This window comes from Theobroma cacao, chromosome 8, assembly GCF_000208745.1.
Source record: "Theobroma cacao cultivar B97-61/B2 chromosome 8, Criollo_cocoa_genome_V2, whole genome shotgun sequence".
Classification (NCBI taxonomy): Eukaryota; Viridiplantae; Streptophyta; class Magnoliopsida; order Malvales; family Malvaceae; genus Theobroma; species Theobroma cacao.
Genome location: NC_030857.1, coordinates 679310 through 695891, shown reverse-complemented (window position 1 = coordinate 695891; position 16582 = coordinate 679310). Strand labels below are relative to the sequence as shown.

The following is a 16582-nucleotide window of genomic DNA, read 5'->3' as shown; positions in this document are numbered from 1 at the left end:
GGAAAAAGAAAAATCCCACAAAAAAGACAAGAACTAAGTACAAAAAGGGGACAAGTGTTCGGTACGTGGTCCATTCGCACTTGGCAGTTGCCACCTGCTACTTGTCCAGTGTGCGTAGTATATATATGTATTATTCATTGATAAACAGTCCAGTAAGTAACAAGTTCCGAACTAACTCAACAATGGCATTTAGATATAGAAAGATCCCAAAGGTGGAGATGCCAAATTCTTCCCAAGAGTTATATGTCGCCATGCTGGATAACTTAATGCCCACGATGAACAATCAAAATGAAACTGGCCTAAAATAAATTAAAAAAAAAAAGAAAAGAAAAGAACAGCTTGGCGAATAATAGAGGGTTAACTTGTAAGATTGAGACAAGGCTTGGCTTGGGAAAGAAAGAAAAGAAAAAGGAAATGCTTTCAATGTCTTGGCCTCTCTTACCATTGGAGGAAGATGACAGCATGATTCTCCTTGTATTTTAGCAAACTTTAATATATTACCTTACTTTAATGCATTCTTTTTCGTCTTTATTTTCCAGCTTTGTCCATCACTACGGTTTCACTATATTAGTACTTTCACTCTGCGGTACTGGATCACTCCTTGCCACAAACCCCATCTCCATAAAACTTTTTTGTCGATATCTGAGTTGGTTTGCACATCTTTATCAGATAAAGAAATTGAAAAGAGAAAGCTTGCAGACTTGTAAAGTGAAAATGATCACCATGGCACGTATCATTCAGTATATACAAACTATGTCCTTTATCAACACCGTCGCTGTTGTTGGCCTATCTTTCTTGTTCTTCTTGGTTTTCCTTAAAAGATTTGTGCTATCGAGTCGCAAGATGGGATCTACCAGCCTTCCAATTGTCCCAGGTAACATATACCATCAGTTTTCTCTTCTTCCTGTTGAAAATCTTTTCTGGGGTTTCCTTTGTCTGCTCAAATCTTTGTTATTATCAGATTGAAAAATGAGATGGGATGAGATTTCAGATTTGTTATTATGGGCTTGGTGCAGAGGTACCCGGGCTACCGATTGTAGGAAATTTGCTGCAGCTGAAAGAGAAGAAACCTCACAAGACATTCACAAAATGGGCAGAGATATATGGACCAATCTTTTCTATCAGAACCGGGGCTTCTTCTGTTGTTGTTATCAATTCTCCAGAGACAGCCAAAGAGGTTAGCATTTAGCTTCGTTTGTGTTTTTTATCTTGGTCTCTCCATTTCTTCCATAGCCTGCACAAGATCATCATTGCTGTCATTTCACTCCTGAGAGCACGCAATCATGACTCCACAATTCCCAAATCACAATGCATGAAGGGTATTTTTGTATTTTGAAAAAAGTCCAACCTTACTAGTTTTCTAGGCTTGAATTTGGGTCAGTGGGAATGTTGAAGGAAATCGGTTTTCAATTTTTATATCCATGTTTTCATGACTCTATGGCCCAAAAGATTGGATGCCCCTATTTTGTTCAAAATTGGACTTGGCCCTCCGAAACCTGATTCTACTGACCTTGCCAAAAGATTTATGGTTGGGTTTGGGGTTAGAACTCCAAGCCTGCCTTGCTCATGCTCGACCTCAACTTTTCCTTTGAATCAAGACGGGCTCAGCGAAAACTTTCGTTTTTCATAGGACCCAGAAGCCTAACTAAACCTGGTCCTGGCCCATAGACATTTTGACGGATCAAAGGCGAAAGTCAAAAAACCCTGTTGCCTTTGAAATAGTGGTTCTAACTTCACTAAAATCAGTTCACTCAATCCTTTGATTACTTCATCTCAATGGTATGACCTCTGAAAATTGTATGCCTAAAATTAGTTTTACACTTTCACAACCATAATTGATCCACCTGTTAGTGAAGCGGTCCAAGTTATACTAACTTGGTTGCTACTATTGGTTCCTGTCCAGGCCATGGTGACTAGGTATTCATCCATTTCAACAAGGAAGCTATCCAACGCCCTGAAGATTCTGACTTTTGATAAATGTATGGTTGCAACAAGTGACTATGGCGAGTTTCACAAGATGGCGAAACGATATTTACTAACAAATACTCTCGGTGCAAATGCTCAGGTTTAATCAATGATCCTCTATTTTTATGCGTGTTTATGTACCATTGTCGTTTCAAACTTTGCCAAACTGAAGTCTGTTTTTCCACTGTTGATACTATTGATGTTATTCTTAGAGACGACACCGACACCATAGGGACGCTATGATCGAGAACATATCAAGTCAATTGCATGCTTTGGTGAATAATGATCCTCTCCGAGCTGTCAACTTCAGGAAAACATTCGAGTCTGAACTTTTTGGATTGGCAATGAAGCAAGTTAGTTTCTTTTATCTGTTCTGCTACTAGAAGAAAATGGAGCATTTGTTTGTGAATTGATGAGATAAAACATCCTGTTTATTTGCAGGCTCTAGGAGAGGATGTGCAATCAATTTATGTGGAGGAGCTTGGTACTACTTTTTCGAGAGAAGAGATACATAAAGTTTTGGTCATTGACATGATGGAGGGTGCAATTGACGTAGATTGGAGAGATTTCTTCCCGTACTTGAAATGGTTTCCTAACAAAAGTTTTGAGATGAAAATCCAGCAAAAGCATATCAGGAGGATGGCATTGATGAATGCCCTGATCAAGGAGCAGATGAAACGAATTGATTCAGGGGAGGTAGTCTCTTCTTGTGAGCTGAGTCATTGTCTTGCCTAATTTTCTGATGTTTTTCTTTTTCTTAAAATAAGTTTGCCTTTAGTGCCACTAATATAACTTGGCTGGATCAAGAACAGGAAGTCAATTGTTATCTTGATTACTTGTTATCTGAAGCAAAGACGCTTGCAAAAGAGCAATTAGCAATGTTGCTCTGGGAGACAATTATTGAAACAGCAGATACTACTTTGGTCACAACAGAGTGGGCCATGTATCAGCTTGCTAAAGATCCAACCCGGCAGGTTGTTTGAATCACTAAACTCTTTGTTCTAATTCCCTTCATTTTGGTTTTTAACCTGATTCTAAGTTTCTTGTTTCAAATTTAACAGGATCGTCTCTATCATGAACTGGAAAAGGTTTGTGGTTCTAACAAAGTTAAGGAGGAAAACTTTTCGCAACTCCGATACTTGGATGCCGTTTTCCATGAGACCCTCAGGAAGCACAGTCCAGCTCCTCTAGTTCCTTTAAGATATGTACATGAAGATACCCAAATAGGAGGGTACTATATACCAGCTGGAAGTGAGGTTGGTTTATATAATACACACAGACACACACATATAGATATCTGAAATTCCTTATTTCTTTTAAAAGAAAAAGATATTTAAGTAACTTTAACAGTTTTTGACACTATACTTTGAGCAGATTGCTGTTAACATCTATGGCTGTAACATGGACAAGAATCACTGGGAAAACCCCGAAGAGTGGAATCCTGAGAGGTTTCTTGATAAGAAATACGACCCTTTGGATTTGCACAAGACAATGGCCTTTGGAGCGGGAAAGAGGGCATGCGCAGGTTCTCTTCAGGCGATGTTGCTGGCTTGTGCAGCAATTGGTAGGTTAGTGCAGGAATTTGAGTGGAGACTGAACGATGGAGAAGAGGAGAAAGTTGATACAGTTGGGCTGACCTCTCAGAAGCTGCATCCACTGCTTGCAATCCTAAAACCCAGAAATTAAGTGGGAAGATCCTCAGCTTTCTTAGTTTCCATTTAGGATTGATATATTAAGCCTCTTTCATGCACAATCTCTGAACTGCTTTGGACTGGACATATCACAGCTTAATCGCTGCAGCAAAATGATTAGGACTTGAGCTATAATGACTATCAAATCTCCACTGTGCGAGAACTTGTTGATTTAACTTATGCTTCGGTGGAAGAAATTAGAAATTATAAACTTATTGGATAAAGAACAAAAGAGTTTACTTTGGTGGATGATCAAGGTATTACAGAGTAGCAAATTAGCTATGTAATGCAAAAAACTATTGCATGCCTTTAGTTCCGGACCAAATAATTACTTCATCATTAGAGATGGAGACTACATTCTATGAGTGGTATATACTTGCATAGGGAGATGAATTCTAACATTATATCGTTCAGCATCATATCCCCCGAATGCCCATTTCTGAACCTGTTGCCCTGTCCTTTTCATTTGTGAACCTCAGGCTAAGAGGTGTGGGTTGGTTTTGTGCCATTGAAAGAGTTATGTGAAGCTGCAACCACACAAATAGGAGGATTAGCGTTTGTGGGGCCTCATAATGGGAGGATCGTTGAACCATCCCATAACTACCGGGATGGCGGGAGCCATGACCAGTTCTTGATGTGGGCCTTTTGGCTTTGTAACGGACTGAAAACAATGTGAAGTCAGATGGAAGTGTTTACACACTCTTACCCGTTGAATAATTCGCTTTCACACCACCCTGTCTTGCTTGCGTTACAATAATCCTGTAACTTCTGTTACTTAAACATTAATGCACACCCCGCCAAAGTCAAAAGAGTTGTTGTGAAAGAAAGCCTGTCATGTAGGCTTGAAAACCCTGGTGGGGTGGCTACAGTATTGGGCTTTCAGTTGCTTAGACAATTTCAATTAGGTAGTTTTGGTTAGAATTGGAGGGCCCCTAAGAAACGTTCCCACATTAGCCAGGAATAGAAAGGGCAAAAATGCAATGGAAACTGGGCATGAGAGAAGGTCGGTGGTGTACTTTGGTCCTGATGAGGGTCATACAGGTAGTCTGGGCAGTCAAAAACAGGTCTGAGCCAAAGGAAATTCACATTATACGCACCCAGGAACTGATAGAGACAAGAGGAGGGAGAATCTTGGGACTAAGTCACCAGAATAGAGTCCCTCTTCGGGCTGACTGCTGCTGGACGCTGGAGCCGCACGCGTGCTTGGCTATTAACAGTAACCACCACTCTCTATCCACCACGTGTCTCGTTCAGCGGTCAACTGTCAAGGGACCCAGCCCTTCTTGACTCCTGTCTGCAGTAGTGGCCACGGCAGGGAAAACCCAGTCTCTGGACTCATCCTGCGCTATCCAAAAGGACGGTCAGGGCCGGGTTTGAGACCAGGTCAAGTCAGGTCCCCAGAACAAGACAAGTCCATGCCTATTTGCCAAAAACCAGACTTAGCCAATAATCTACTGTCCAGTAAGAATTTTGACAAAATGTTGACTCATGATGAAAGAATGATTGTGTACATATACACCATACATGGGGTGAATACTTTGGAACATGAACAAAAGATAAAGTTGTAAGTAGAAAAAAGCAAGGAAGAAATGGAGGAGAGAGGGGCAAAATCAAAGGAGCAGAGATCACGGCAACCGAGAAATCCGGCTAACTGGCAAGTGCAGAGAGTGAGTAGGGGGGGTCGTAGGCACCCAGCAGGCAAACCCAATTATTGTTTCCCACGCTGCACGACATCAATAATGTTGTCGGTCCTCTTCTAGTATTTTACTACTGCTGCTTCTCTTACATTGTACATGACATGCTTTCTCTCTCTCTTTTCACCCATCTTTGACGGTTGTTTAAGCCGACTCTCCCCTGACAGAGGCTTAAGTTAATCCCTCGTCTCTATAATTAATTGGCAAAATTTGGTTAATGGTTGCAAATGGTCATCCAGATTCATTCACATTGGCAAACAAAACACTCAAGTCAAGGGGTTGTAAACGTAAGCAGAAGCATGCTGTCTAAGTCTAAACAAATCCCAACTAGTGACACTTTCTTCCTCATCGTGGCCCGCCGCCTGGTCTCAAAACCAAGAAACAATTGGTGAAAGAAAAACCATTAAAAATTCAGGACTGTAATTCCATTATCTACTGCAGCATTTTATAATTAAGCGTTTGTTAAACAGTTGTAATAAATAACTTCCTAAAAGGCTAAAACTAATTGTAAAAGGCTCACAGCCTGACATGGATTGGAACAGACAAAGGAAAGCCGAGCCAAGCTTTGAGCGGCTATAAACATCGTACATAAACATAAGGCACCGCCTTATAAGCTGTTTGGTGTTGTAGCACAGTAGCAGTGAAAAAGCCATTATTTATTTATTCAGGTTTCTCAATTCCTCTTGCCTATGCTTATCCCTTCCCACCCCAATCCTACATTAACAAAAGCCTCAGATGTTGTCTCTTGTGTAACTCCCAAAACATCTCTCCCCTTTTCATTCTCTCTCAAAAATCTTCTCGTTTCTCTCTTTTGTCTTTTTCTCTGTCAAAAGAAAATAACCATTATTTCCCACACACAGACACCTCGTCTCTAACAAAAATGCCTACTGATTCCGGCGACAGGCGTCCGGTTCGAGTCCCAGGAACCATTGGTTCGCACCCACCACCCAAGCTTACTGAGCCACTTCCATGTCCGAGGTGTGACTCGACCAGCACCAAGTTCTGCTACTACAACAACTACAACCTCTCTCAGCCTCGCTACTTCTGCAAGTCGTGCCGCCGTTACTGGACTCAAGGTGGAACTCTCCGAAACGTTCCTGTTGGTGGTGGGACCCGCAAGGCCTCCAAGCGCTCTCGATGTTCTTCCGGGTCTTCTCCTTCCGTTGCAACTTCTTCTTCTTCATCGAGCGTCACGCATGAGGTTGAGTCTATGCCTATGGCTGCTGCCAACCCTGTCTCGGTTATGCCTGGACCTGGAGTTAAACCTGAAATGGGTTTGGCTGACGTGAATTTGAATGAAAGTGTGGATCTTCCTGTGAATGGAAGCTTCACTTCATTCTTGAACTCTCAGGGAGAAGGGTACTTATCACTTGGTGGATACGGGTTTGGAGCTGGTTCAGGGTTTGATGGGGTCTGGGGATATCCTGGAAATGGTTATCTTGGAGGTTTCAGTGGTGGGGGCAGTGGTGGACCTGGTGGTGTCATAGGTGGAACTACTGGGTGCAATACATGGCAAACAACGAACGATGTTGAAGGTGGCGGAGGGTTAGCTGATGGGGATTGCTTTGGTTGGCCAGGTCTTGCAATTTCTGCACCAGGGAAAGGTTTGAAGTGAAAAGGATTCTGCCATTTCGAGAAAAAAAGGCTTTGTCTTTTACTGTTTTATGGATTTTTGCCTCTTGGGTAGTGTCTGGGGAGTTTGCTGGTTAGTGGTGTTGTCCGTTTTATTTTTTTTAAGTTCCTAGTTGTCTTTTCCTTTGGTGGGTATAGAGAGAAAAGATTATAGTAGAATAGAAGATGACTGTTGATCAATGTGTCATCTCTTGGGTAGTGGGTTTCCATGTTCTTAGAGTTTTGTTTCTTGAATGACTCTGTAAATCTCTGGTGTCTTGAATACTTTTGCACTGGGAAAGAAATGAATGAAAAACGACAGTTTTGCAGCTCAAGTTCTACACTACAGCAAAATCCTAATGCTAGCATTTCTTTTTTTCCCTGTTTTCCTCTCTTTGGAAATGGTGGTTTCCCATTGCAAGCAGAACACCCTGAGTGACACGTATGTTATTTGAGTTTCGATTTTCGAAGAATGTCTGCAGGTTTCAGTTACCAACTACTCAACCACTAGTTATAATCACTCCAAAGAGGATGTTTGGTTTCGAATGGCATATGAGCTGATCTAGCAAAAGCTTTCCAAGCTAAAGCTGATCTAGCAAAAACTTTCCAAGCTATCTTCGTTGGCTTCATTAGAGCTTCTACCCCGCATGAGCTTTGGCTGCACCACTTCCTTCTCAAATTAATCAGCAGTGCCGATTCTGCCACTCTCAATAAATATCAATCGGGTTTGAGTATTTGACTCCTTTTTCCATGCCTCCAATTCCAAATATGGTAGATTAATCAAAGAATGGTATAATATTTGAGCCTGCAAATCACGAATTCAACAGAAGGACAAGAAGGCAGCAGGTGGACCAGGAATGCCATGGAATGTAGAATGATACCCAGAGAGAAAAAATATGTTCACCTCTTGGTCTAGTTTTGAAAAAAAATTGATTGCTGCCTCTGAGTGACATCCTACCAACCAAGGGACCGTTTCAGAAGCATCTTGTTCATATCTTGCCATTAGTGGAAAAGTTATTGCTTTCATGTCCCCACATGGGTTTATTGCACGTTTTTGAGTTGAACAATCGCCTTCTCCCCCTTTGACAGCTTTTCAGTAGGCAAAAAATTCCTCTCGGCAAAACTCTTCTTCTTTTGGAAGGTGGAATTTCAAACCTGAAAAACATTACCATGATCCCATGCCTAAGCCATAATCCTACCTGCGACCTAATCATAATATCGTATGATGATGCTTCATACTGTAAGCTGTAAATTGACTAGAGTTTTAAGATTTAAGAAACCCAATATGCTTTTGCATGTGAGAACAAATGGGATGGCCCTCTGACTAGCACGGTTGTTTCAGTGCTATTGGATTCGAAATAACACTAAGAGAATGGACCATGTTTCCTGGTTCTTTTTTTTTCTTTTTACTTGATGGGGAAGAGATGACAGATCATTAGGTCGGTGGTTAATAATTTGAAATACACATTGCACAGAAGTACTTATTATCCTATTTTAAATTACTATCTTATGTTGCCAAATTCCATACGCTTTTTGACCTATACAATGATGATAACGAAGCAGGAGGGGGAGGGGGAGGTCAATTATGCCTTGAATCATTTTCCCTTCGTGCCTTTCCTTTAGGGATAGTGGCAGGTTGGATATCAATGCAGTAGCCAGATTGAAATGCATTTAATATGTACACACATTGCATTCTTGAAATGGGAAAGATGCAACTTTGTCAGGTGGATTCATCATTCCCATCATCTTTGTGGGGATTGTTGTTAGCCCCACCATACATAACTACATAAGACACATTCATTCCTTTTTCAGTACTATGTAGACTATGATTTTAATAATAAAAATAAATTATAAAAAAAAATGCATGAAGGTGGAGACCTGTCTTTCCAGGATCCATTCATTTCCGTTGCCGCTCAACCTACTTTAAAAAAATAAGAAAGCTGTTTATGGCTGAAATCAGAATCTAAAATGCAACCCACTTTTGATAATCCTGAGACAGAAAACTGAAGATTTTAGAATGTTCCAGCCTTCCAGGTTGTTGTCCATTGGTGACGACAAACCCATCTCTTTTAAACCAGAAGGGGCTTCAAATTTGTTCCCTTTATTGGCGATTTCTTTTCTTTTTCTTTCTTTCTTTATGTTAGGTATGCTTCCCTGCAGAAAGGACAGTGACAGTGAAACCTTAGTTACTATGTCTGCATGCGCATTCGAACATGCTGTCCCCGCAATTGACGGGTTCATTAACCTTACCAAAATGATAGTTTCCCCTACCATGATGGTTCTACAGTGCTTTGATTACAATCAATTTGCTTCATAATGATGTCAACATGATAATTACATGCCATTTCATTACCACCAATTTGCTTGACAAGAAATGTTTCAGCACTTTGGTTTCTTACAATCATACAGCAGCAGGCGGTAGAGGGACTTAGGGAGAAGGAATTCCACGATGGAGTGCTAATAATAGCTCTTAATTATGAATTCATTGGGGCGGGGGGAGAGCAGCGCTCTCCTTTCATTGCCACCTGGACCCTGTGAAAACCTGATACCTCCATTGTGCAACCAGGGCTGCGGTTTTACATTAAAACGACTAATGAAATTAATTGGTGGATTAAGTTGCTATCATGGCCACCTAAGTCCAAAGTCATGGTCTGTTACAAAGTCAGTAGTATGTTTTCAGAGAAAAGTAACAATGTAATATCATAGAAAAAAACCAAACATTTTGCTTTTATGTGATTGATGAAACAGAATACAGCAGATCAATAAATACCCAAGGCATACTTTCACAAACTGAGGTGCTCATAATTACAAAACTTGACTCTTTCATTGTTATAAGACTGGAAGGAAAGAACTCAAGAAAACGCAAGGAGCCTAAGAAAGAACCTTTCAGGATGTAGTTCAAGAGGAGCCTGCCATCCAATCTTAAACCATGCATCATGAAATATATATATATATATATATATAAAAGTGTTCTTTTTGCTGATATTGAAACATCAACAGGACATATGGCTATCCATAACTTCTGCAGAAATCCAAAAGCCTGTCTTTAGCTGTTCTTCATCTTCTTAATTGGGTTTGAAGAATTTCAACTTAAGCCCATTGTTGACCATACTCCACACACCACCAATGGAGAAGGCCAAGCTGAAGGCAATACCCAGCCAGCCCAGGATCCAGTTGAAATACCAATTGAAGCTGTATTTTGTGGGCCTTTTTATAAGAACCCACATGAAACAAGGGTAAGCAAATGTGACCGGAAGAGTGAGTCCTCCTAACAGTCCAGCAAGACTTGAAAGGAATGGGAGTGCCACCCCTATGAAGAAGGAGACAAATCCATAGAAAACGCGAAAACCAGATCGAACCCAGATTGAGCAAGGGCGGTTTGTACGGCTTGTATACCCTGCTTCAAAGCTATCAAAAACTGGCATTGAATATATCTGGAAACTGCTCAGACAGTTGAACACCACAAGAAGAAAAGTCAGAGCAAGAAGTCCTCTTGGAATGTCGTGACTGTGAAATGCATACAGTGCACTGAGGATCCCTCCTGAAGGCATCTAAATCAAGTGAAAGAAGTGCAACAATCAATAGCTTGACATGATTTGGAAGAAAGAATATACAATTCATTAATCGCAATCAAATAGCGACTACTATATAAAACTATAAATGATATTAATATCTCATAGTTTTATCATCCTCTTTCGACATCAACTGAAATAAAAGAGAACACTCCTTCAATAATGAATGAATTAAAGTGGAAGGGTGCTGTATAGTTCTTCTGTTTGCTTTTTAATTCGTCAAGCGCCTCTGTGATTGAAGGAAGGTGATAATTAGTATAAAGTCAGATTACTTACGAGGTTTCCGTAAGCCCAAAAACCTCCAATGGCAACAGGGAACAGGCACATGGCAATGAAGAAATATGCAACCTTGGCTCCTCTCCACATAGGCACATGAGCTGGGTGCTTAAATGTTGATGGCATAGTTGCCTGAAACAAGCCACGTAAAGCTCCCTTAGATAAACTGAATGACCATTTCTTATAAGAAATGACATTGAAACTAGTTTAACGACAATGAAAGAAGTAGATCCTATCAGTAAATTGAACAGTATACACCTGAATCTCTAAAACTAAATTGTGGCCTCTGAATGCAAAGGCTACAATCCCAAGTGCATTCATGACTGAGAAGAAAGTAGCAGCAGAGGATGGCAGTGAAAGAGGCTCATAAGAGATTGTTGGTGGCCTTTGTTGGCTAACAGAGAGCACCCACACCATAGTGGAGTAAGTGATGGCTGTCACGGCTCCTACTAGAGAGAGCCCTGCAATTGAATTAAGATTGGGGAGCTGAGATAGAACAATGCACAATGAAGTGAACACCAGATACCACTCGACTGTTGTTAGAGGATTTGACGAACAGATAGGGCCACAAACAATCTGGAAGAATAATTTCATGGTCTCCCCTCCTATGAGAATCAAAGCAGTTGCAGTTCCTGCTGATAAATATACTGTTGGGAAGAGAGCAAGCCAAACTCCTAATCTTTCTCCTGCAAAATTAAGAAAGACATTGCATCAATTCAATTTGATATGGTGCATAAAGTTAATTTACTAGAAATTCTCTCCTAAGGTACCCTCCAATCCTATTCACAGGTTTGTTACTTGACCAAATTCCAGTTTTATGGAAATAATCTGTGAGGCTTTGAAATACAGTAATACATATGTTGAAAGGATCATCCCAATTATTTAAATTTCTATGTTTCCTAAGGTTTACAAACGGCAGAAATTAAGGAATTTGTGAAACTCAACGGCAACGCCAGAGCAGTATAACAGGATAACTGTAGCATTTGACATGAAAGCTCAACTTGCAACAATAGCTTCAAGTATTCATGACAGACATTAATGTGTATACATTTTAACTGTTGTTCTTCTATTTTCCATTTACATGACTTGTAACTAGATTGCTGTCGGTAGAGAGTTAATCAAACAGATAAGTATTGAATATATATATAGTGCAGGGTTTAAGCATCTGTTCTCACCAAAAGCTGCTTGTGCGAGCTCCACATATCTATTGTACCTCTTTCCTGGAACAGCTTCATGTAACTGAACCAGAATCCATAGAGTGTAAAGTTGCCAACAGTAGGCTATAGTTAAGGACAATATACCCCAACTCCTACGCAAACAACCACGGGAAGCAAAAATCAAGTTAACAGTACTCAGGAAATAAAAAATCTCCCATATCATTTCAAAATCTTTGTTTTACTCTCCTAGTTGCTTTTACAATTATTGCATCTACAGAGTATTGGACAGGAAGCTCTACCCCAAATGAATCCAATGAACATTATTTTCAGACCAAGCCACATGTAAATGAAGGACCTTAAAGAACAAACTGACCCGTTCTGGATTTCTTTTACATTCTATCAAAGATTGGTTAATCCTTCTTTCCCAAAATTTGCAGCTGCAGCCTGTTTTTTTTTTTTTTCAAAATCTAATCAAGAAAACACCTGATTGACCTGAACTGTGGGTCTTTTCTTTTCTTCAAACTTCAAAGAACATAACATATTTTTCCCATAGGCTGGAAAGATTAAAATTTTAAAAAATATTCCTCTATGATTTCAAAACATTAAAGGCAGCATAGTTTATTCTTGCAAACATGCTTATCAGCTTGATATGATGCTGTACAAAATCATGAGAAATGGATATCATGAACCAGCAGGAAAGGGGCCCCTCCAACTTAATCCCATAAAAAGAATCAGAAAAACCAAGTGGACCCGGCAGATCTTAATCTCTAGAATAATTCAACTTGTGAAAAATCACGAGATAACCAATAAGGATATGACTTGCACTTTTTTCTTTCCAATTCGAATCTATGATAGTTAATTCTAAAGAAGATAGTAAAGGATAACTAGGTAGGACCACACCCACTTAATCTTTAGTCAAATTCGGTGACTGCGTGTAAAGGGAGAAACTGAGTGACTTTCACCCAAAAAAGAAAAAAGAATGACAGTCACCTCAAAGGGACAAAAGCAATAAATGTGATATTGTGAAAAAAGAGTATGTAGATTCTTTTCCTAGGTGATAAAAGCTGTACAATGTGGAAATAAACTTGCAAGAAAATGAAACAGTGGGTGAACAACATCCAGCTTCAAACTAACGTAATGAAAAACCATTAATAATCAGCAATACCAGTATATAAACACTAATGCTTTTGCCAGAAATGAGTCTGTTCTGTTTCTATACTTGTCATTCCTTATATAGTTAGAGGTCTCTATTAGCTCAGTTCTGACGTTAAATATAGAAATAACATGCAATGCAAGTTCTAAATAAAGATTAAATATGGAAGCTTGGTTCTTCCAAAAAAAATATGGAAGCCTGGTAAGTATTAGAGAAGGCGCTTTAGATAAAAAAAAATGTCCATACCAGCCAAGAAAAGCAAAAGCAACAGGCAAGACCAGAGCTTGGAAGCCAACCCCAGCATTCAGATTATGAAATGCGGCGTAATGAGCGTTCCCGTTGCGTGATTCAGTGATGGGAAGCCAAGCGTCTTGAGGGTTAAGCTTAGTGAGATGACCCACTTCTTCCAAGTAACCTTTCATATTGATCAAAACCCTCTTCATCGGAGTCCCTATGGGACTCAAGAACCTGGGAGAGATAAACGACGTCGGCGTCCATGCTGTCGACGACTTCGCCTCCTTAGAAGCCGGCCTCGGTGACCTCTGCCCTGACGGCGTCTGTATCTCCGGCGTTGACACCCGTGGCGTCGCTGGAATCGATATCAACTCAGTCTCTGGCCTCTCCTCCATGGCTTGAAATTGCAGAGTGAATAACCTTCCTTCTCGCTCTTCTTATTCACTTTCCTCTGCAGCTAAAAATGAACTGAGTACTAGAAGAAATAATGGAGGCTTCTTCGTCGCTTCTCTCTTTGTTCCTAGTGGCTTTGGTTTCAGCTCACCTTCAGAGTTGAAGTACGTGAAAATGGAAACAAAAAGAACAGGAGTGTAGCATCAGAATTTGCACATCTCTAATCACCACCGTTGATCAACAGACACAAAAAACGATTTGACGGCTGTGATGCAGTTCTTAATCTTTTATCAAGCTTGTAAGCGCTAAATCAGATGTGATGCTGACGGGTATGATTTTGATTGATGGGCTGAGTGGAAGTAACATGAGAGGAATACATATAGTAACGTTTATACATACAGTGAGTTTGGGGTAGTGATTGTGTGTGGGAGGGCCACTGGAGCTCATTACGGAGATGCTTTAAGAGTCCAGTCAGTCAGTCAAAAAAACCCAGACTGTCCGACTTTGATGAAGTGTTTCCAATAGTTTTTCTTTTGGTGGGTCCACGGTTCATCTCCTGATTTTACGGTTACCGTGGGCCAGCAGTGAGTCACGCGATGTCGGGCGCGTTAGGATGAAATTAACGTTGTTGAGCAGCTTGGCGTGAAATTCTATTTTTGGTAGGGGGGAAGGTTTTAGCTCCAAAGTTGTATGCAAAGACTGTTTTGACTGATGAGCTTAATCCCTTTGTCCCTTGTCTCTGAATCTTTCTCAGCAATGATTACATAACCAGACCGGTCCTTGAACCGGTTCTTCACTTTCAGTTCAATTACACAGTCAAAAGCCGAACATAATAAAATGTCATAAAATATATTTTTTGAATTAAAAATACAATTTAATAACATTTGTATAAACCAGAATATAAACGGGTATATGTTTTGAATCAAATTTCTTAGAATTATTGCCAATTGCCAAGCTGCCTTCCTTCCATGATTACATGAGATTGCTTTTGACTTCTCTTTGGTAATGATACCCAAAGGAGTCAATGAAGCATGGAATTAGAAAGAGGAAGAGAAAGCATGCTTATGTCTAATTTTCATAAGCAGTTCCTGAAAAATCTTGATGAGTAATTCCATCATTGTGCTCTTTTATACCCTTTAGCATAAAAAAGTTAAAACAAACAAGAATCAAGTACGTGTTGGAACCAATCATTTGACCTTGACAAAATTAGAATCGGTAACGTTATTTTCTGGCTTTATTCAGGGAGGGAAAAAATAAAAAGGACGCGCGTGGGAAAGGAAGGCAAAGGGGATTATGCCTGCAAATGGTCCTACAACCCATCGACGTCTGTGTGGGCGGTAACTTTGAAAAATGTGGGACTACCAAAAAGAGCGAAAAGTGTCAGTGTTTACCGACACTACCACGTGCCACCCGTCTCGCTTGGCTCCAAATGTTTTGCCCCTTTTTGATAATTAACCGCGCGTGGCCTCCGAAACTATATGTTTTGTGGCTTAGCTTAAACCCTACGATTAGATTAGTACTAGTAATTATATAATAACAGCATGCTTAATTATGTTTGTGGTATAGCATGCGGTAGATTTTACCCTATTAATCATCATAATAATACCCAAAGTATAGTCTTAGTTAGCATGTAATTTTTGATGGACCGTCAAATATATATATATATATATTTTGAATAATTTTAAGCGAAGGTAGGGAACTGGACCTCCCCCCGCCGAAAGGAAAGTCGAGAGTCGACGCTAGTGCCTTCTTTTCCTCTTCCGTTTCTCAAGAATGTATGTTACAAATGAAATATTGGTTATGGTCCCCCGTTGTATTGGTTCTTTTTTAATCCGATGAACACCTCATGCCACCAACCGAGCTCGGAAAAGTGCATTAGAAAAATTGCATCAAAAAGGATCCTTGTGATCACGCGCATATATCTCGAATTTCCTTATTTATTTTTTTAAAAAAATTAATTTGATAAAATATATAACGTTTGTATTTATATACGTGATATTAAAATTTTTCTCATATTATTTTTAAAAATGTTTGATGTAATATTCTTTCTCATTTAATCTAATTGTCTTCAATTATCTTACCTGCTTCTCTTGCAGTGTTTATGTTTGTAAACTTTTCAACACCTTTTTATTTATTCGATATAAGATCGAAACACTTGATGTGATATTTTGCACTTTACTTAAATAAAAAATCATGACTTTCTCTTTAGCTAGGGTCCATAATTCTTTCTTTTAACTCATGCAAAACGTGAAAAAGTTCATCTTCATCATAGATTAAGAATGGAAAATAAAAATAAAAAGAATAAATTAACTAAATATCATAATTATACAAAGACAAAATCCACTTTACCCATCACCTTTAAAATTAACTTGACATATAAGAGTAACACCAAATGTAAAGAAAGGAAAATGTTGGGTTTTCCTGTCCTTTCGCAGAGATCCATAGAGTCAAACTTCATTTAGTGTTGGGCCTGCTTTGATGAATTTGGGCCTTTTCCTATGCATATGACCACCAAATTTCCCTTTCCATATTCAAATCAGTCCACTTATTCATGCGCTAATACAACTAACTTACATTTTTAGCCAATGTGTAAATGAAACGAAGACAAAGACGAAAGCAATTCGATTCTTACTTTGAATCATGTCTTTGTCTTGTCGTCCTTTATTGTAATGTAAAAATATATATATACTCTTTGTCAAAAATTGAATAAAAAATATTGACATCACGTGACAACTGATAATTTGATATTTTTTAACTTTTTATCAAGGAAATTTTCATTTGAAAAATTGTTAATGTCGTCTCTTATTTTGCTTTTATTTCTTCTAAACAATGTTTT

At 39.5% G+C, this 16582-nt stretch overlaps 3 protein-coding genes across 4 annotated transcripts; 2 read left to right on the top strand and 1 right to left on the bottom strand.

Annotated features, from left to right (window-relative positions):
* On the top strand, positions 581-3968 carry LOC18591283 (ent-kaurene oxidase, chloroplastic). Of its 2 annotated transcripts, none has more exons than XM_007017328.2 (8): positions 581-874; positions 1017-1177; positions 1904-2065; positions 2178-2318; positions 2407-2661; positions 2778-2939; positions 3027-3221; positions 3340-3968. In XM_007017328.2, the coding sequence occupies exons 1-8, from the start codon at positions 715-717 to the stop codon at positions 3649-3651; spliced, it is 1548 nt and encodes a 515-aa protein (XP_007017390.2). In that variant the 5' UTR covers positions 581-714; the 3' UTR covers positions 3652-3968. The 2 variants fall into 2 exon arrangements, with proteins under 2 accessions (XP_007017390.2, XP_017981469.1); XM_018125980.1 differs by having other exon boundaries at positions 583-874; positions 962-1177.
* On the top strand, positions 5981-7987 carry LOC18591281 (dof zinc finger protein DOF1.6). The gene has a single exon (XM_007017326.2). It carries the CDS (start codon positions 6231-6233, stop codon positions 6963-6965), a length of 735 nt encoding a protein of 244 aa, XP_007017388.2. The 5' UTR covers positions 5981-6230; the 3' UTR covers positions 6966-7987.
* Positions 9665-14138, bottom strand: LOC18591280 (lysine histidine transporter-like 8). The gene is made up of 5 exons (XM_007017324.2): positions 13366-14138; positions 11985-12118; positions 11068-11495; positions 10810-10941; positions 9665-10512 (listed from the first exon to the last, which is right to left on the bottom strand). The coding sequence occupies exons 1-5, from the start codon at positions 13746-13748 to the stop codon at positions 10027-10029; spliced, it is 1563 nt and encodes a 520-aa protein (XP_007017386.2). The 5' UTR covers positions 13749-14138; the 3' UTR covers positions 9665-10026.